This window comes from Wolffia australiana, chromosome 8 (genome assembly GCF_029677425.1).
Source record: "Wolffia australiana isolate 7733 chromosome 8, ASM2967742v1".
NCBI lineage: Eukaryota > Viridiplantae > Streptophyta > Magnoliopsida > Alismatales > Araceae > Wolffia > Wolffia australiana.
The window spans coordinates 677,763-699,799 of record NC_135842.1 but is presented as its reverse complement, the minus strand read 5'-3'; the positions used below and the strand labels follow the sequence as shown (position 1 = coordinate 699,799).

Genomic DNA, 22,037 nt, shown 5'->3' with positions numbered 1-22,037 from the left:
CTCCCTCTTCATATTTCCATTGTATTGAATCTTAAATTTATTCCATCAAATATTGATAAATCATTCACCCATTCCATTTTTTGCTGGGACTTGAACTAACAAGCTCTAAATATACTTTCCTAAAATGACAAAGCAGATATTTCAAAGGTCAAAAGAACTAATTAATTTGGGAAAAAACATACCAAATCAGTGGTCACAACACTTAGATTAGTCTCACCTGTTGTATCAATTAAATCACAGTTGATGCTAATCATTGAGGTTATCCAATTTTCTGAATTAAATATTATCCAAAGGTGCGTGTTTAGGATGAAAATTTTTCTTCTTTAAGAGAGATATCAGAACACTGCGTATTTCTCTTTCTTGAAAGAAAAATCTGAACCTGAAAAATAGGCCACTAAATATTAAGAGTGGTTTTAAATTATATTTCATCTAAGCTCTTTTGTAGCAAAACCATATTAAAAACAAATTCAATGTAACTACTTCCTAGACCAATTTTTTTTCACAGCAGAATTTCTACGAAATCATTGAATATTTATTTTATTAAATTTAATGTTGTAAACATATCAATAAATTTTTACATATTATTTACTTGACACTTGATGTGAATTAAGATGGTGTGATCACATATATGTACAGGTTATAGGTGAAACAATTTTATATAAATGACTAGTACTCTTACGTATATTGAAATATGAGACCTATAATTCATCAAATCAAAAGTTTACGGACCAATTATCTTGAAATATGAAAAACATTTTTGAAAATGAATTCTTAACGGTTGAATTTATCCTTTATTTGTTGCCCTGACCTTTTATATTGCATGTTACCATGAATTACCTCATAGAAGGGTTGGGAGAGCACTATCAAAGGAAAATTTCAATTTTATTTTCGATGATTCAACTGGTGAAACCTCAAATAATATTTACAAATAATAGCATAAATACCTTATAAAATTGAGAAATTTACGAAGTGATTCTATAGGTACATTCAATACATATTTGAAAATCTGTGCAATTGATAATTTGCCAACATCATAAAGGCATCAATATTTTCAGTATCATCAAAATGTTTCTTATATTTGATTTCCATTACAATTTATCAAAGATCCGTTTGATAACTGAATATTCTAACTCCCTTTTTGTTTATCAAAGGTAAATCATTTAAAATGTAAATTCGAGTTTAATAAAGTATTTTGAGATTAAATTTATACGTCAATTATTAAATGCCGTGGATGTGAGATATGTAGATTTTACTACAATAGAGACTCTTTCCCCTCATGAAAGTCATCCATATCAGCAATACAACCTGGAAACAAGGAAATTCCTATCCATAAAATAGATGTAACCAACCACACCAGGCAATCAATTTATTTCCCTCCAACCGAATGAGGCAAATACTTGAGAAAAAATCCAAAAATAAAATCTCAGTCCATATTATATCAGTTCCTCAGTCAATAAATTTGATAGGCCAGTCTGCAAAGCTAGTGAATAACCTTTTGTACTAACAAAACCCTAGACAAGCTGGATTTTCTTGCTACTGGGCCGTGGTGAAACGAGACTAAATGATAATCTGAAAGTACCCGCATCATGAAAGAGAAGCAAATGAGGCAAATACTTGAGAAAAAACTCAAAGATAAAATCCCAGTCCATATTATATCAGTTCCTCAGTCAATAAATTTCATAAGCAAGTCTGCCCAGCTAGTGAATAACCTTTTATACTAACAAAACCCCAGAAAATCTGGGTTTTCTTGCTACTGGGCCGTGGTGAAATGAGACTAAATGATAATCTGAAAGTACCCCATCATGAAAGAGAAGCAAATAAGGCAAGTACTTGAGAAAAAAATCAAAAATAAAATTCCAGTCCATATTATATCAGTTCCTCAGTCAATAAATTTGATAGGCCTGTCTGCAAAGCTAGTGAAGAACCTCTTGTACTAACAAAACCCCAGACAAGCTGGATTTTCCTATTACGGGGCCGTGGTGAAACGAGACTAAACGATAATCTGAAATTACCCCATCATGAAAAAATCCGATTTATCTCAGCCATCTCGCAGAGGAAGGCTGGCAACAGCAGTAGCGATGGCGATGGCCGGGCTACAAGGCCATACAAATCCTACCATTTCAAAGGCGGGCAGACTACCCATGAGCCTCAAAAGAGCGCCGAGGGAAGCTTTGGCAATGGCGATGAGAGGAGACTCTCCGGGCGACGAGGAAGGGGCGAAAAGAAGGGATTTTTCCAAGGGGAGGTGGTCTTTGGAGGGAAAGACAGCGCTGGTCACCGGCGGAACAAGAGGGATAGGGTCCGTTGATTGATTTGAACTGTTTCTAGTTTTACTTTCGCGTCGTGTTGTATCTCTTTTTGAGTTGCGCAGGCGAGCTGTGGTTGAAGAATTGGCTTCGCTTGGGGCGATGGCGTACACCTGCTCGCGCAACGCCGGAGAGCTCACGGCCAGTTTGGAAGAATGGGCCGAGAAGGGCCTCCGAGTGTCCGGCTCCGTTTGCGATATCTCCTCCTACGAGCAGCGCGTCGAGCTGATGGAGAGGGCTACTTCTGCTCTCGGCGGCAAGCTCGACATCCTCGTGTGCTCTCTCTCCCTCTCTCTCTCTCTCTCTCTCTCTGTCTATCTATCAATCTATCTATCTCTGTCCCTGTATATCTATCTCTCTCGCTCTCTTTATATCTGTCTGTCTGTCTCTCTCTCTCTCTCCTGCCTATCTACAAATCTATCAATATCTCTGTATATATATATCTCCCTGCCTATCTATCTATCTCTCTTTGTCTGTCTATCTATCAGTATCTCTCTCTATCCATCTCTCTGTCTATTTCTCTCTCTCCCTGCCTATCTATCTATCTCTCTTTGTCTGTCTATCTATCAATATCTCTCTCTATCCATCTCTCTGTCTATTTCTCTCTCTCCTTGCCTATTTATCTATCTCTCTTTGTCTGTCTATCTATCAATATCTCTCTCTATCCATCTCTCTGTCTATTTCTATCTCTCCCTGCCTATCTATCTATCTATCTCTTTCTTTATCTATCTATCAATCTCTCTCTCTCCCGCTCTATCTCCCTGTCTATCTATCTATCTCTCTCCCGCTCGATCTATCCATCTCTCTCTCTCCTGCTCTATCTATCAATCTCTCTCTCTCCCTCTCTATCTGTCTATCTCTCACCCTCTGTATCTATCAATCTCTCTCTATCCCTGGCTATCTATCTCTCTCTCTCCCTCTTTATCTATCTATCGATCTCTCTCTATCCATCTATCTCTCTCTCTCTCCCTGTCTATCTATCTCTCTCTCCCTCTCTATCTATCTATCAATCTCTCTCTATCCATCTATCTTTCTCTCTCCCTGCCTATATATCTCTCGCTCTCCATCTCTATCTATCAATCAATCTCTCTCTATCCATCTCTCTGTCTGTCTGTCTGTCTCTCTCTGTCTATCTATCTAGCAATCTCTCCATCTATCAATATATCTACCTCTGTATCTATCTGTTTATCTATATCCCTGTATATCTCTCATATTCTTGCCTCTATCTCTTATGATCCGCTCTTTCTTCCTCTCTTCCTAGCACGGGATCTCTCCTCTTCTTCTGTCTGTCATGACCTCTGTCTTCGACTTTTCCTTTCTCTCTGCACCCCTATATTTTCTCGGCTTTCTGAGATTCCATCTCAAATTATCTCTTTTACTCTCCCCCCCCTCTCTCTCTCATCCTCTCTATTCCCCATGTTTTATCAACCTCTTTTTTCTATGCATCTCTACACTCTCCCTCTCTCTATCTCCCTCATACTCTACTCCCTCTCTCTGTCCCTTCACCTCTCTCTCTCTATATATATATATCCTTCATATTCTCCCTGCTCCTCTCTATGTCCCATCATCTCTCTCATTCTTCTCCCTCTCTCTCTCTTTGTTCCTCTCTATATCCCACCATCTATTTCTCTCTCTCTCTCTGCTCTCATGTCCCACCATCTATTTCTCTCTCTCTGTCCGTGCTCTCATGTCCCACCATCTCCTTCATACTCTAATCCTTTTCTCTCTCTACTCGTCTCTGTGGCCCTTCATCTCTCCCTCTACATCTCCCTCAAACTCTACTCCCTCTCTCTCTCTCCATGGGCTACTCCCTGTGCCCGATCATATCTCTCACTGCATCTCTCTCTCTCTATGTGCTCCTCTCCTCTGTCCATCGTCTCTCTCTCTACATCTCTCCCCTGCTTGATCATCTTTCTACATCAGGTGAACAATGCAGGGACGAACGTAAGAAAGGCGACGACGGACTTCACCCCCGACGACGTCTCCCTCGTCATGGCCACCAACTTCGAAGCGCCATTCCATCTCTCTCAGCTAGCCCACCCTCACCTCTCCACCTCCCCGGGGGGCACAATCGTCTTTGTCTCCTCCGTCGCCGGCCTCGTCGCTCTCTGCTCCGGCTCCCTCGCCTCTGCCTCCAAAGGTAACCACCCCTGCCAAATTCCCATTCTACCCCTCCTAGTAACTCAATTTTCTCTCCTGGTCAGCGGCTTTGAACCAGCTGACCAGAAACCTTGCCTGTGAGTGGGCCCCCCACGGGGTCAGAGTCAACGCCGTGGCCCCATGGTACACCCGGACTTCCCTCGTGGAGAAGGTTCTCGAAGACGCAGTCTTCACGAAGTTGATCGTTGACCGGATCCCCCTCCACCGGATCGCAGAGCCGGCTGACGTGGCCGCCGTCGTGGCCTTCCTCTGCCTCCCTGCCGCCGCTTACATCACTGGTCAGGTCGTTGCCATTGACGGCGGAATGACAGTCAACGGCTTCTACCCGAGGTCCGATTAGTCAACGCCTCAGCTTTGAAGATAACAAGGACTTTCAATGTTTGACTTTCAAACAACATTAAGAACGGAAGTCCTCCCCACGCGTAGAAACAGTCAAAAAATTTACACTACGCTTTCTTACCTTCGCTCTGATTTTCTTTCCATTTCCAGTAGTCCTTGTCCGTTCCGAAGAGCCTGCCCAAATTTCCAACACAAGCAATTAAATTCTGTAAAAACCCTTATGTTAAAATCCCAATTAAACTAAGAAACCTCTCTAGGGGTATTTCTGTCATTTTGCCTGTTGGGGTCATTTTAGGCACTAAACATTCAAAAACTCCCCGGTGACTGGGTAAAATGATAGAAATACCCTTGCGGGGATTTTAGATCATAATCATCTTCACTCACCGGTCCATGTATGTGAAGGTGGATGAGTAATTGCCAGATTTGGTATAGATAACCCGATGGTGGAAGTCATGGAAGTCAGACCTGCGAAAACAACTGTATAAGCACAGAGTATGAAAAACCCTAAACCCTAAACCCTAAGCTCAAAACTCACCCGCCATAAAAGGGGATGAAGTTAGAGAGGCTCCAAGGGAAGTGGTAGCCACAGTGAGCTTCCACCGTCTCGAGAACTCGAAGAACCATCCACAGCCAGAGCGTGAACAAGTGGGGCCCAGTCAATGCAGGGCCGATGATGGTGGCAAAACCGAGGAAGAGGATCTCGAGGGGGTGGGCATACTCGGAGGTCAACCCGAAAGGTGTGGCATACCTGAGCATGGTTTATTTCAACAAAATAAAAGGGTTAAAGAGGGAAAAGCAAGGGCCCAGCTTGAGATGGGAGTTTGTACTCGTGATGGACGCTGTGGATGTGCTTGTACAGCCATTTGGTGTGCAAGACGCGGTGGCCCCAATAGAAGATGAAGTCCTCGATTATGAAGTAGAAGACAATCTGGGAGATCACCACTTTCCTGTAGAACAGTTGTCGAATCCAGCAATTAAGAGAGAATTATCTCCCTTGGAGTGAGTGATAACGTTTGAGTTATGTGCATAATTATTTATCTATTTTCTATTTCATTATTAACTATTTTCTTGCAAAATTATGCTCGCATCTAAACCGACATTTTATTCATGGTAGTGCTTCCCTTTACCAATCACAATAAAGAGTTGTCATTGTCCCCGTCATTCGTCATCGCCAGGATCACAGTGATGATTGTGTTTCCTTGCCTCCTCTTGCTGTCATCCTTTTGTCAACCTTGCTCAGATGCCAAGAGACAATGACAAAATTGACATGGCCATTCATCAGTGGCAGGTTGACGATGACAGAATTTTCTCATCATCCATAAACATAACTTATTGTGTTTTCAAGGTGAATTTATAAAACAAATTCAAGATAAATATTAAATTCGATTTACCAAGAGGGCAGAGGCAGGGTGACTCTCATTCCCATGGCCCGGAAAACAGGATAGGAAGCGAGCATAACTGGAAGGTTGACGCAGAAATGATAGAAAAGGAGGCGTAAAATGCATTTTTCTTGAGCGTCCATGGTGTTGTTCCTAACCTGCATCGATTCAAGCCAAGAATCATCAGAATGACGAAGACAAATAAATAAAATGATGGAAATAAGTGTGTTTTTCGTGAAAAATCCATTCATTCAAAAGCGACACGAGGGAGTAATGAAATCTAGAACTTTATTCCAACATTCAAATTTGGCATGGATATTTTAGCCCACCTGTATTTTGGGGTATTAATAAGTCAATCCATGACAGAGGACACTCGTCACAAACTCTTTTCACTTAATTAAAGACTAAGTCCCTCGTAAGAAATGAAATTTAAAAGATAACTCCCTACTCAAGAGAAAAGTCAGAACCTGGATTTTGTACTTGCTCAAGAGACCAGCCCTTTCAAGTAACATGAAAGGAATTCCTGACAAGAAGAACACGCTCTCGTGCAGGAGAAAAGTGGCCACTGAAGCTAGCTGGAATTCGCTGAAGTGGGTGGTCAAAAACTGGAGGACACAAGACAGACGCCCAATTCAAATTAGAAATAAACCAGTTTCTGACAAAACTGTCATCAAAAGAGAAAATAATTCAATTTTCTGATCACGCAATTAATGATAAAATGGTTGTATAAGTATTTGTATAGAACATGTAAAAAAATTTGAGCAAAAGATAAAGAATTTATCACTGGTTATGCAACTTATTATTGGATGACCAGGCATATTTACATAAAAGATATGAAAATTTCAACCACGATGGTTCTGACCTCGTTATCCACAAAAACATCACACAGTGCTTTTAATGATCACAAATCCGCTCAATGTAGCGAAGAATCGGAAGAGAGGTATTCAAATTATAAGAGAATGATAATGAAAATTGTTGGAAAACAACATCCTGCTTAAAGATGAAAAGTAGCCCCTTGCTTTCAGCAGTAGCTTTTAGCAAAGTTGGTAAGCACTTGAATCTAACACAAATATTTGAATAAAACCGAGAAAACATAAATCCACCCACGATGTTTCTAATTTATTGTTCCCAGTCCATGGAGCTTTCACAAATTTTTAATTAATCTCAAACTCAATATCGCAAAGAGGCAAAGATGCTCCAATGTTTCTCAAGAAGAAGTCCCATCAAACTATCCTTAAAATTTGTTTTGAAGAGAATCCTAAAAATTATTCCAAAAAGAAAAAACTCATCCACCAAAAAATGACTCCAGAATACTCTGACCAGCGATATAAAATGTGGGACGATATCACAAAAAGCAAAACGATCGACAACAAGTACAGAAAAACCGAAATCTTCGGAGAGTAGAAATTCAGCGTGGTATATGTAAACATAAGATAGATCCAAATCTCCCACCAAATCCGTCCGGCAACTCAGAAAAGCACAATTTGTTGGAAAAAACATACGACGTCCGATTGTGACAAGTAACTTATATTATGATAGAATAATCATGCATACGGAGACAAGAGAGAGAAAACACCAACACAAGCACACTTTTCGTAACCTCACTATTAACGGAAATGTCACAAAAACACTTTATTGATCTCAAACTCGATAATTAATCCGTTCAATACGTAAAAAAATAACAGAAGAGGCACTCAAAGATGCTCAAATGAATTCTCGAGAAGAAGCGCCATCAAACCATCCTACAAATGACAGATAAAGAAAGAACTTATCCCGCACAAACTATCCATGAATGAGTTCATCAGCGATGCCAAATCTAGATATTTGAAAATAGAGGCTCCAAAACAAGCAGGGAAGCCGCACTGAAACATCCATAAGCAGAACAGAAGATCCAAACGCTGGAAGACAATCAAAAAACAAGAAATGTGATCGGCGAGAAGGTAACGATTCCTCACTTGCCGCACTGAAACATCAATAAGCAGAACAGAAGATCCAAGCGCTGGAAGACAATCAAAAAACAAGAAATGTGATCGGCGAGAAGGTAACGATTCCTCACTTGCCACCCCGATTCGAGGAGCGACGCCATGCGTAGGACGACGTAGACGACGGGAAGATCGGAACTCGCTCCTTCCCAAGCCGCTCGATCTAGCGATTTAATAGACTGACAACGCGGCCAGGGAAGCGCAGCCATCGGTGATTATAATGTTGTTAACGATCCACAGATACGCTCATCTCTCTCTCTCTCTCTCTCTCTCTCTCTCTCTCTCTCTCTCTCTTATCTCTCTCTTTTCTCTCTTATCTCTCTCTTGTCTCTCTTATCTCTCTCTTCTTCTCTCTTATCTCTCTCTTGTCTCTCTTATCTTTCTCTTCTTCTCTCTTATCTCTCTCTCTCTTTTCTCAATCTTCTCTCTCTCTCTATCTTATTTCTCTCTCTCTCTCTCTTTTCTCACTCTTCTCTCTCTCTCTCTCTCTCTCTCTCTCTCTCTTGTCTCTCTTATCTCTCTGTCTTTTCTCAATCTTCTCTCTCTTGTCTCTCTGTTCTCCCTCTTGTCTCTGTTTTATATCTCTCTTATCTCTCTCTCTCTCTTCTCTCCCTCTTATCTCTCTCTTATCTCTCTCTCTTCTATCCCTGTTATCTCTTTCTTGTCTCTCTTATCTTTCTCACTTGTCTCTGTCTTCTCTTCTATCCCTCTTATCTCTCTCTCTCTCTTATCTCTCTCTTCTATCCCTCTTATCTTTCTCTTCTCTCCCTGTTATCTCTCTCTCTTGTGTCTCTTATCTCTCTTGTCTCTCTCTTATATCTCTCTCTTGTCTCTGTCTTATCTCTCTCTTCTATCCCTCTTATCTCTCTCTTCTCTCTCTCGCACCTTTATTACATATCTCTCTCTCTCTTCTCTCTCTCTGTTGTCGCTCTCCTCCCCCTCTTGTCTCTCTCTCTTGTCTCTTTCTATCTGTACAACCAGATTACCTGGCAAGAGACTGAAATTGGGCCCATGTATCGTGAGGTCCAAATGCGACGGCTGTCAAAGGGGCGACGTGGTTTCTCCTGGACCGTCGATTGAGTGAATTCGTTGGGAAAGTTGAGCGATCAATTCGATCTGATCGAATTACTCGGTCGAACTAGAAAATCGATCCGAACAGATTCGAAGAGTTCGGACAAACAGACACATAGAGAGAGAGACCGACAGGTAGAGAGAGAGAGAGAGACCAACAGATAGAGAGAGAGTGAACGACAGATAGAGAGAGAGAGAGACTGACCAACAGATAGAGAGAGAGCACTAGAGAGAGAGAAAGTGAGAGCCAGGAAGAGTCTGAGAAAGAGAGAAGGTGAAAGAGAGGGAGAGTGAGAGAGAGAGACAGGGAGAGAAAATACCACAGAAAGAGAGAAAGTGAGAGAGAGCTAGGATGTGATGGCTTGGACTTGACGGGACGGATGATGAGTGGTGACGGACAAGAGCATGACATGGAGTTTGTCACGTCTCCCATCCAATATGTGTACCAAGATTTTACAAAATTCTGTCACATTTTCGTCACCTGTCACTAGAGATGTCATCCCGTCCTCGTTCGTCACCAGATGGCGTCCCCGCCACTAGGGTTTGGCGGTCCCGGTCCAGTCCGGTTTTTGGCATGGACCTAAATCTTACCTGAAGTTCGGTCCAGTTCCGGTCTGGTCTAGTTCGGTCCCGGTCCTGTCATGTTGACTAGTCAAAGTCAAAATCAAAGTCAAGATGAAAAATTGGCCGTAACTTTTTCTAAAAGAATATGGCATTACAAGGTAATTCAGAATGTCCATCTTGAAAAGTAAAAAACTAATTAAGACGAGATAACGCAAGACTATTAACCACCATAATAAGAAATAAGAGTACCAAAACAAAACCAACTAGAACATGAAAAAAAAAGTTATTCTAGTATAAAAGAAGAAGAAAAAAAGAAAGAACAGGAAAATGGAAGATGAAAAGAAGAAGAACAAAAGGAGGAGAGATCTATAAAATTAAAGGAAAATGAAAATAAGATGAATAAAAGAGAACAGAACAATAAAAAGGGAAGGAAGACGAAAATAAAATGAATAAAAGAAGAAGAGAACAAGAATAAAAAAGAAGATGAAAATAAGAAGAATAAAAGAAGGAGAAGAGAAAAAATAAGTAACAAGATGAAAAAACTAAGAAGAAAAAAAAAGAGGAAAAGAAGAATAAAAGAAGAAGAAGATAAGACAAGAGATATGAGAAAAAAGGATGAAGATAATAAGATAAGAGAAGAATAAAGAAGACCAGAAGTGAAGATAAGAAGAAATGAAAATGAAAATTAGAAGAAAAGAAGAATAAAGGAAGAAAAGAAGTAATGCAGATCGGAAGAGAAGAAAAAATAAAAGCGGAATACATCAAAGAAGAGAAGAACACATGAAAGAGTAGTAAGAAGAAGAAGAAGTGATGGCGCACGCCATCGAAGATCGCTGATGACGTCGTCTGCATCGCCGCCACCGTCGTCGAAGATCGGGTGACATCGCTCGAAGTATCGCATTTTGTTTTCCCCATTCTTTCTCGTGTTTGTGTTCTTCTCAACTCATCATGTGTTTTCGTCACATTCGTGACACATCCTGTCTTTGCTTCGTCGTCGTCACGAGGGATCCTTAGCCAATTTGGAACCCCTCCCTTGTGCCATTATTTCTTTCTTTTCTTTTCTTTTTATTTTAATTTCCCTCTTTATCTTGTAACGAGGGGGCCTATTATATAAGGGCCCCCTTAATGGACCTTCTTCCCCCTTGTTGACCCAGCTAAGGAGGCCCAATTGACCTCTTCCCCTTTATAAGGGAAGAGGGGGCGCCCTAGCTTCTCAGACCAAGAAGAACAAAGAAGAAGAGAAACATCATTTTTTTTGGTCTCTCTTCCTCGCCCAAGAGAAGAACAGAGAGGAAGGAAGAAGAGAGCGTGGAGGAGGAGGAGAATTGGGCAGACAAGGGTAATCCCTCTCGTCTCCCCTTCCCATGGTGGAAATCGGAGAATGCTGCCCCGTCCTATCAGGGCACTCTTCCTCCCCGATTGAAGCCGTGTTTTCCCCGCCCGGCAGGCCCTGCAACTCATCTCCCAGGAACCACGTTGCCGTGGAAGGAAGCTGGAGGCTCTTGTGCGTCCGTCGCCCTCAGATCTGGTGTGACCGTTCCGCTGTCGACTGGAGAGTCGTTCTGTGATCGGAAATTCACTGCCGTGGGAAAATGCCATCGGCTGATTCCACGACGGCAGATCGATCCTTCCTGCGCATCCGGCAAAGAGATTCCCCTCCCACCGTCCTGCTCGATTGAATCGGTCCTTTGTCATTTCCAGGGAGTTCTCACACATCCTGTGATTTTCGCCGTCGATTGGGAATTCGCCGCTTGGCAGGAATTCAGGAATCCCCCAACGGCAAATCATCCGGACGGGAAACGGAAGCTCCCCGACTACAATATCTACCCCAACCACCCACGACAAAGGGGTCAATTGTTCGGTCAGAACGTTCCGCCGCCACGACGGTAGTTCCCATCCTCCCTGTGTGTTTGACCGTGTGTTTGATGCTGCGCGTAGAGGGTTAATCCGTGGAAGCCAGACCCGACAGTTCTCTTGTAATATCAGCTTGCTTAATTGCTGCACCATTTGGGGGGCGTCAAGGACCCTCGGCCGTCACGCACAACACGTGTTTGACCCGGCTCGTCCGACGATGCCACATTCTTTGGTATCACTTGGAACCTACCGCCGCCATGACCTATCGTCTATGGGACCATCGCCACATTGACGGTATCAAACATCGTCGTTGCTCGCGTTCTCATTGCCTGACCCTATTCGCGCTGCTCCCCCAAGGGAGAGCCCAGGAATGGCTGACGCTTGACCCAGCCTCACTGCGGACTCCCCGCACTCTCTTCCTCCAACCTTAAATTATAGCTCCGGCATCTACATTGGCTCGCCGAGCCGCCGTGATCTCTCCGGCGATTCTCTGCCCCAACAGCTCCAACCGCCGCCAACCGTCGACGACCCTGCACGATGAGTCACGCGCCGAAGAGGTACGCTGTCCTCTCCCGCTGCTCATTTAATTACCACTTGCAGTACTCGTTCATCTTGACTCCACCGCACTCAGGCTAGATAGGTGAGAGAGGAAAATTGAGAGAAAACTACGACATTTGAGTGTCTTACCGGTGCGGATGAGTATGTCCGTTACGTGCGAGCCATACGGATAGATTCCGTTCGGCCGTAGACGCCTTCGTCGCTCCAACGAAGTTCAAGAGGCCACCGTCGCCGTCACTCGATGACCCCGTCCAAGCTTGGAGCTTGGAGACTCCCATGAGTAGGAGCCTGCACGTACGACACGTAGGGCCCTCATTTTGCACATCGTAGTTAAATCGACCCGCTAGGGTTACCCGTCGGAAGACAACATCGTCGACGTTCGATACCATCATCCCTTATCGGCACCGAACCATCATATTCGGTGTCGACCGGATGATGTCCAACATCAAGAAGAAGACGAGAGCCAAGAAATATGAAAAGAAGAAGAGAAAAAGTAAAGGAGAGGGGGGGGCCGCGGCGAGTGCATGGGGAGGGCCGAGTCAGTACGGGACCGATCGGACCTGTAGACTGGATCTGGACCAACCGGCCAGTCCCCCAGGAAATGGTGGACTGCTGGTCCCGGTTCGGTCCGGTCTGACCGGTCCCCGATCCAAAATGTCAAAGCCTACCCGCCACAGGGGATGAAAGGACATATCAACAATTTAATATTTTTACTATTTTCAATTTTCTCTCTCTCTCTTCTCTCCATCTCCCTCCGTCTCTCCTCTCCTTCTCTTTATCCGTCTCCCTCTCTCTCTGACACTCTATTCCTCTATAGTAGTCTCTCTCTCAAACCCCATCTCTCTGTCCATCTCCCTCTCTCTATCATACTCTCTATGTCTGTCTCCCTCTCTCTCTCTCAGACTCCCTCTCTCTCTCTCTCAAACTACATCTCTTTGTTCGTCTCCCTCTCTCTATCGTACTCTCTGTCTGTCTCCCTCTCTCTCTCTCTCGCTCTCTCTCACTCTCTCTCTCTCTCTTGCTCCCTCTCTCTCAAACTACATCTCTCTATCCGTCTCCCTCTCTATCGTACTCTCTCTGTCTATCTCCCTCTCTCTCTGTCTCCCCTCCCTCTCTTGGACTTACTCTCTCTTCCTCTTGTACTCCTCTCTCTCTCTCAGTATCCCTCTCCTTCTCTCTCTTTCAGCCTCCCCCCCTCTCTTTCAGTTTCTTCCCCCCCCCCCCCGGATTCCCTCTCCCTCTTTCTATCTCCCTCTCTCTCTCCATCTCTCTATCTCTCTCTCTCTCTCTTTCAGTCTCCCCCTCTCTCTTGGACTCCCTCTCCCTCTCTCTCCCTCTCTCTCTCTCTTTCAGTCTCCCCCTCTCTCTCTTGGATTCCCTCTCCCTCTCTATCTCTCTTTCAGTCTCCATCTCTCTCCCTCTCTCTCTCTCTCTCTTTCAGTCTCCCCCTTTCTCTCTTGGATTCCCTCTCCCTCTTTATCTCTCTTTCAGTCTCCATCTCTCTCTCTCTCTCTTTCAGACTCCCCCTCTCTCTCTCTCTCTCTCTCCCCCTCTCCCTCTCTCCCTCTCTCTCTCTCTCTCTCGCCCCCTCTCTCTTTCAGTCTCCCCCTCTCCCTCTCTCTCTCTCTCTCTTTCAGTCTATCCCTCTCTCTTGGTCTCCCTCTCCCTCTCTCTCCCTCTCTCTCTCTCTCTCTCTCCCCCTCTCTCTCTTGGATTCCCTCTCCCTCTGTCTCCCTCTCTCTCTCTCTCTTTCAGTCTCTCCCTCTCTCTCTTGGTCTCCCTCTCTCCCTCTTTCAGTCTCCCCCTCTCTCTCTTGGACTCCCTGTCCCTCTCTTTCTCTTTCAGTCTCCCCCTCTCTCTCTTCGACTCCCTCTCCCTCTCTCTCTCTCTCTTTCAGTATCCCCTCTCTCTCTCTTGGACTCCCTCTTCCTCTCTCCCTCTCCCTCACTCTCTCCCTTTCAGTCTCCCCCTCTCTCTCTTGGACTCCCTCTCCCTCTCTCTCTCTCTCTCTCTCTCTCTCTCTCTCTCTCTCTCTCTCTCTCTCTCTCTCCCTCTCTCTCTCTCTCTTTCAGTCTCTCCCTCTCTCTCTTGGACTCCCTCTCCCTCTCCCTGCCTCTCTCTCTTTCAGTCTCCCCCTCTATCTCTTTGACTCCCTCTCTCTCCCTCTCTCTCTCTTTCACTCTCCCCCCCTCTCTCTTCGACTCCCTCTCCCTCTCTCCCTCTCCCTGCCTCTTTCTCTTTCAGTCTCCCCCTCTATCTCTTTGACTCCCTCTCTCTCCCTCTCTCTCTCTCTCTTTCAGTCTCCCCCTCTCTCTTCGACTCCCTCTCCCTCTCTCTCCCTCTCCCTCTCTCTCTCTCTCTCTCTCTCTCTCTTTCTGTCTCTCTCTCTCTTTCTTTCAGACTCCCCCTCTCTCTCTCTCCCTCTCAATCAGTGTCACTCTCTCTCCCATCTCTCTCCCTCTCAATCAGTGTCACTCTCTCTCCCATCTCTCTCTCTCTCTCTCGGAATCCCTCTCCCTCTTTTGGTCTCTCTCTCAGATAATTTTTCTCCCTCTTTTGGTCTCTCTCCCTCTCTCTCTCTCTCTATATCTCCTTGTCTCAGTCAATCTCTCTCTCTGTCCCTCTCTTTCGTTATCTCTCATTTTATTCTAAATATAACACTATTTTATTACCCCTTTTCATCATTTTTCATCAATTAAAATTCTTTCACATTGTCATCCGTGCCGGCCCTTCTGTTACGTCACTCGTCCAAGACCCTCCACCATTGTCATGTCATCTGCCATGGGCATTTCATCACGTAATCCACCACTGTCACGGGATTTTAAAATCCTCATCCATCATCATCACGTCATCCGTCATGGATCCCTCACTGTGGTGAATGGCGTGGCAGATGACATTGTCATTCCCTAGAGAGAGCGCTAGAGAGAGACTAAGAGAGGGATATTGAAGGGTGGGGGAAGAGAGAAAGTGTAAGAGAGTTGTGTTACAAACATGGGGGTTCTTGGAAATATTGACTAGTATCATGCAATATATGTATATTTCTATAAGAATATTCTTTGAGGGTGATATGAATTAGTTTACTCTAGGGAGGAATCTAAGTCGGTTAACAAAGGACTGGGGATTGACCATGGAGATTCTTAATTTAATAAAATTGATCGCACAATCACTGAGAGACAATCAATAATTATCATTGCCCAACAACTATCTCAAAGCTAAGGTGCCACAAGATACCTAGGAGAAAGGAGCCAACAGCTTGGTTGTTCTAATGTTGAATGGCCTTGACTAATGTTTTTCTGAAACTACATTAAAGAGTACAAAAGGAAAATGGAATGTTGGGGGGGGGGGCAGTTGTAAAGGGACAGGAACGTAACATTCATGGACAATTTTAAAGGATATGGGATACTACAGGAAATAAAATCACGGGGACTTGTGGGTTAGGTTAGGATGTTGATGGCAGTGAATAAATTAGAATAATGAGAGAAGAGTATCACGTGTACCATGGAGAGGGAGAAATAAAATTATGAATGTGAACTAACAAGATAAGATAAGACGAGAGAAAGAATAAATATATCAAAGTAGCTAAAAAATGATGGGAACAAATGAGAGGCAGGATGCACCATAGAGGGGTGAGATGTTAAAGAGATGTCAACGATGGTAAGGTTCAAATGTTGAAGATGATGAGGGAATAAGATATGATGAAAGAGATGGTATAGAAAGGAAGAGAGGGATCAGGGAAGTGCTGATTTCTATAGGAGAAAAGTGATTCTTTTTTATGCCAGTATGATCACTCTGTTGTCCTTCACACTCGAGTATCATTCTTCTTCAAAGGAACAATAACTTCATAATAAATTCATGCATAACACGTTCTTAAAAACAGGCTTTTGGCCTTTTATAGGGAAAAAAGATTAGGTGGTTGTGGGAGAGTGGTGGAGAGAGAGGTGGGAGGGCTGGTGTATGTGATAGATGTTATGTCGCGTGCAAGCCAATCACACTACCATATCTCCTTTATGTTCATTGAATTAATATTATTTATTATTATTATTTTTGTTGACGTTTATGGTGAAGTCTTTGAATGCATGCAATGACTGAGTGAAATATGATAAGATAATAATACATAGATCACTACTCTTTAAATATGTGTTCATAATATTCCTACTCGAAGGATACTCGAGATGGACATCAAAATATCCAGATATAATAACATTGTCTAATCCCTCTCATATTATGATTATGGCCAATCCCCTATCTATTAGTGAAGAGACACCAATGATAGATAGTGGGTGCTCTTTTGGGAAAGAGTTCAATAAATTGATTAGTATGAATCTGTAAATGGTATTATACCGAATTGTCAATCAGGTTGTTTCATGTCATGGTGTTGTAAGTGGTCCATGGACTAGAGACACCTTAGCCATCTTGTGGATAAACAATTATACTTGGACTATAACTTACAAATTATTATCTATGGAATTCCAAACCTTCTTAGCTCAGGTGTAATAAGCAGTTCATGAGATGATTGAGTATTCAAGATAATCACCTACCCACATGAAAAGAGATGATAGTCAAGGAATATGATGAAAGGAACAACTTGGCCAAGGTAGTAAAATATCAAAGAAATAGTTATGTGATGATTTTCAATTGCATCAATACTAATTGAGAAGCCGACTAGGGCTTGATAGTTGACCATAACTTAAGTCATCTTAGGAGAATCAAGAGGATGAGGTACTATACATTCAAAGTAACTAATGATGATCAAGAGTTCTCATACTCTGCATCTTCGAGGTGATAACACACATAAGTGGTACCTTAATTTGACGATAATTACATGTTTATTTGAATTAAATTGATTATATATGCGTGTCATCAAGCTTAAAATGATTTCTGGGCATTTATTTTTTTACATGTTTTTTTATAACTTTTGGGCCTTTATTTAATTTAATAGGGATAATGAATGATTGGTGTCAGCACATTTATCTAAAAAACTGTTATGGTATCGTGATTAACAGTTCCATAATTCCATTTAATGTCAATTATTTTCTTTTTACTTTTTCTAACGCAGGGTGATGTGCCCAATAAAAAAAAGGGGTAATCTTTTTGGTAATGAATGCAATGTGGAGATTGAGGCTTGAATATTTAAAATAATGATTTCTCTTTCTTTTTTACTAGTAAAAAATGACGTCGCACTGATGTGTCACGTGACAAATGGCACATGTACACATGGTGAGCACGTGTGTCATTATTTAGCTGGTTTTTAAAGAGAATGTGATGATGTGGCACGTGCTGACGCGTTGCCACGTCTCACGCATCTTTAATTTTTTAATTGTTTTATTCCTTTCTTCTTTTTGTCTTTTTCCTGGGCAAGAGTGGCACGACAAGAGCTGTTAATCACAGATGATGAGGAAGAATATTAGAACATCATGGCATTAAATGTCATGAAGAGACAAAACCCTAACAGAACAACATGACCGTGCTAACGAGGACTAGGACAGAGAAATATTTTGATTAAGTCAGCTTCCAGGCTTGATATCTAACAATCCGAAATTCTGATTGAGCTAAAATGTTAAGGGTAGGTTTGTATTTATGCCCTCTATTCATCCATATGTATAAATTGACTCCCAATATTTGTAAAAAACATCCTTAAGTTCACTTCCTCCTAGAGGGACAAATTGAAAGAAAGTAAAGTTTTGAAGGTCCATCGATGGTGTCTTGGTGTCTCTAGTGCTTGGAGGTGTCAACAGAGAATTGGGGAGGTTGATCTGCATCAGGAAGATGCCTTGATCCCTGTAGAACATAGTGATCTAAGGTTAGCATCTTGCCATAAATTAATCGCTCTTCAACACATTTAGGTAGTTCATTTATCATCATCATCTATTACCATTATCCATCCTCATCCATAATCTCCCATATCTATCCTTATCTATCATTCATTTCACACACCCCCTACACTGTTACGGTCTTTTCACGTACCCCTCTTGTTTCATTTGAGAAACACACAAAACTATCTCTCCCATTTTCCCACTCTCTTATATTATATGAAATCCTAAAGTAGTAAACCCTAAATCATTCAACACTAAAATAACTACTACTTATCATTAACGCTAATCTCATCTCATGTTACCTTTCCCATCTACCTTTATCCTCTCATCCTACTAAAAGACCCATTATTAGTACTAACATGCTACTCATTTGTCTTCTTAAATTGCTACTATCTCTATCACGATTATTATATTCGCTCATTCACTACCTCGTACGCTATGTAATCCTTCTAACCTTCCTGAAATCACCCAATAAAGAGAGCTCTTTCCCTATTATACATTCCCTGTGGAGATGACCCTTGCTCATCACTAACTAAATAAATTATTTTATGATTACGTGTTATAAATTTATTGATTAAATTCAATTTCACAATGACATAAGTTTACCCATAATGAAGCGTAGCTCGACACCCCACATGCCATTGCATTAATCAATTGACTGGGGTTAATAAATCTTTGATTAATTTTTCTATAAATGGTGTATTTAATTAGTAACGTCAACCCAATAAAGGTATTGGACCTTTGAAGTTATTCGCTCAACATATACATGTACCTAGAGGGTCACACACACAAGAATTTTGGATGTTGGTGGATATACTTTAAGTATGGGGGGGGGGGGGTTAAGTGATTATTATCTGTTGGGTTCTATAGGCCTTGACATGGATGAACAAAACAAAATGATTCACACTGGAAGACTTTTGTGAACTGAACGGCATCAACAAAAACATGAAACAACATACCTTTCCACGTATTGCATCCGTGATTTCTTCGATCCCTGAGCGAGACGAGTTGAGCTGCTCAAGTGTGCAGCCTCTAGATGTATCAACGCAGTCCTCGGCACGTCGGATCTCCTCCTTCTTGTTGACGAGCCCCATTCTTTCTCTGTCGGTGTCGTTACATTGTCCCGATCACATCAGAGATGGAGAGGGGGTGTGGGGAGAGTGGAGAAGAAGGGGAAAGGCCCCTAAACAATTCTGGCCTAGGTGAATTTCGTTCACGGGCTTCTCTTATTTACACTAAGTGGGTATTTTTCATAAACCCCCCAAAACTTAAGTATATCTTCTGACATCCAAAAGACTATTTGCGTGTGACCCTCAAGGCCCATGTATCAGTCTAGTTAATGACTCCAGCGGCCCAATAACCTTTATTGGCCTTCCAAATTAATTAAATATATCATCATATAGATTTTAATGTCGGATCGATTTAACCCAATCGATAGATCAAGACTCTGACACGTGGGGTGCCAAGCTACACCTCGTGTCCTAGAAGATACAAAGGAGTGTGTATCGACTCACTCATGGAACTTGTTCCTCATCAATTACCATGTATGTATAATCCCTCATCCACTTGACGCTTCTTGGACGACTTCGGGTATTGTCAACTGTCAAACCCTAATCGATCATCCGAGTTAGTATTGATGCATTCGGAAATCATCAAAGAACTCTTCTCTGATATTTCACTGCCTTGGCTAAGGACTTCACCGCATCGTCTTCCTTGAGTTGTCACCTCTTATACCGAGGGTGGACGATCCCATCTTGACCACTCAATCGCCTTCGTTTACTTCTTGATGCACCCGAACTAAGACCGTTTAGAATTCCATGATTAGAGACTCGTTGGCCATAGCCAAAGTACAACCTTCCATCCACAAGATGTCTTTGGTGTCTCAGGTCTAAGGACCACTTACACAACCGTGACATGAATCAACCTGATTGACAGTTCGGTATAATACCATTCAGGGATTCATACGGATCAATTCAATGAACTCTTTCCACTAAAGAGCTCCCACTATCTATCCTTAGTGTCGTCACACTAATGGCTACGGGACCGGCCATACTTATCATATGAGTGAGGCTAGATAGTGCTATTCTATCTGGATACTTCAATGTCCTTCTCGCGTATCCTTTGAATAGGAATGTTTAGAACACATGCTTAAAGATTAGTGATCTCCGTATTATTTCCTTTTAACTAGTGTTCAGTAAAATTCAGGATAACATACTAAAGACAATTTTATTTCATTTTAACTATAATAACATGGAATTATAATCATTTAAGTACAAATAAGAAATGCAATATGTTTGAAAGTATTACTATAAATTACATGTTATCAAGTGATGTAAATTTTCAAACTCAATTGGTTTTCAAAATTCCCGCATACATCCCAGCTACTATTCTTAGCTAACAATATTCTCATCAAATGTCTAAGGGGAGGTTAGTAATTAAAGGTATCATTAAGTGCCTTATAGTTATAAATACATTGTTTAAAATTTCCATCGCCTATTTATATTATAATAAAATGCCCTAACATGTGGAGATTTATATTAGTAACCACAAGATTCTTCCTAATCTTGAGGGCATTATACTCAAATTGTGATGGTTTAGATGAAAGTGCTTATTTTACCATCTATATGGATGAATGAATATTTTCTAGATACTGATACATGACATACTAATGTTTCCTCTTGGATAGAAATGAAAATAAAAACGTTGAGAAATGGTATGAATATTGACCCGATAAATTCAAATACTGCATTTTGTCCCTCAAGAATTTATGTATTTATGATAAACTTCAATTATAAAATTTTGTTTTACAAATTCAAGATTAACTTCATTAAAATATATGAAACTAATAATGTCTGGTAGCATTGATGGTTTTATTATTTCATATAATGTTTTCTGATGCAGGACAGCTAGGGAAAAGGGCGACTGAGGAGATGGATAGGACAACGACGGAAGGAGGATACGAACGGGTTTGGTAGGATCGATAAAACAGACCACAGAAATCCACACGATCGAATTCGGAGCTTAAAACCGATGAAATGCTAGTGGTGCAGCCCTGTTCCTCGTCGAGGGCGGGAGTACTATCTTCAACCACCGCGACGATGCCGAAGCACCAAATTCAATACTCGAATCCACGTCACGAGGGAAACTCACGAAAGAGAGAGATTTTGGGAATTCCAAATCAAATCAAATCTGTTGGCGGTGGAGAATTCTCGCGGAATACTGGACGAAGAACACGACGACACCAAAGAGTTCAGGTATACCCCGGCACCGTAATGCATGAAGAGGTTGCGGGAAATTCTGATCATGACGAGACTGGACTATTTCGGGCGTTGAATGGCCCACTGGACGAGAAGGTCTGGGCGTTCCAGGCATTATACGGCCCTGGCAGAAAGTGAGACGAACGAGCGGACATAGACAGGGTAGGCGTGCGCGGACACCGATGCGGATGGCGGCCTTGCGCGGTCCTAGCGGTAGCCTTGGGCGGCCTAGGGCGGGCTGCCCTGGGCGGCCTGGGGTGGCTGCCTTGGGCGGCCTAGGGCGGGCGGCCCTGGGTGGTCTGGGGCAGCGGCCTTGGGCGGCCTGGGGTGGCTGCCCAGGGCGACAGCCTTGGGCGGCCTAGGGTGGGCTGCCCTGGGCGGCCTGGGATGGCGGCCTTGGGCGGGCTGGGCGGCGGCCTTGGGTGGCCTGGGGTGGTTGCCCTGGGCGGGCTGGGCGGCCTAGGGCGGGCTGTCCTGGGCGGCCTGGGGTGGCTACCTTGGGCGGCCTGGGTGGCTGCCTTGGGTGGCCAAGGGCGATGGAAGAGATGGAGAGGGAGAAGAGAGACAAGAGGGAAGAAGGGAAAGAGATGGATGGAGAAGGGGAAAGAGGATGGGGATGAAGGTGGCCGGCGACGCGAGGCGGCGGTGGCGGCGGCGGTGGAAGCGGTGGTGGTAGGGTTGAAGGAGGGATAGGGAGGCTGGGAAGTCCTCCAAGAAGAGTTAACAATAAACTCAATTCTTGAATAATGACTGC

General features: G+C 43.0%; 2 protein-coding genes across 2 annotated transcripts; one reads left to right on the top strand and one right to left on the bottom strand.

Moving 5' to 3' along the window:
- Window positions 1–2,008: 2,008 nt before the first annotated feature.
- LOC144706481 (tropinone reductase homolog At5g06060-like) lies at window positions 2,009–4,875 on the top strand. The gene is made up of 4 exons (XM_078579456.1): window positions 2,009–2,299; window positions 2,372–2,579; window positions 4,230–4,446; window positions 4,511–4,875. The coding sequence occupies exons 1-4, from the start codon at window positions 2,019–2,021 to the stop codon at window positions 4,804–4,806; spliced, it is 1,002 nt and encodes a 333-aa protein (XP_078435582.1). The 5' UTR covers window positions 2,009–2,018; the 3' UTR covers window positions 4,807–4,875.
- On the bottom strand, window positions 4,803–8,438 carry LOC144706482 (methylsterol monooxygenase 2-2-like). The gene is made up of 7 exons (XM_078579457.1): window positions 8,241–8,438; window positions 6,652–6,789; window positions 6,197–6,342; window positions 5,633–5,752; window positions 5,341–5,553; window positions 5,190–5,270; window positions 4,803–4,979 (listed from the first exon to the last, which is right to left on the bottom strand). Exons 1-7 carry the CDS (start codon window positions 8,373–8,375, stop codon window positions 4,913–4,915), a joined length of 900 nt encoding a protein of 299 aa, XP_078435583.1. The 5' UTR covers window positions 8,376–8,438; the 3' UTR covers window positions 4,803–4,912.
- Window positions 8,439–22,037: the final 13,599 nt, after the last annotated feature.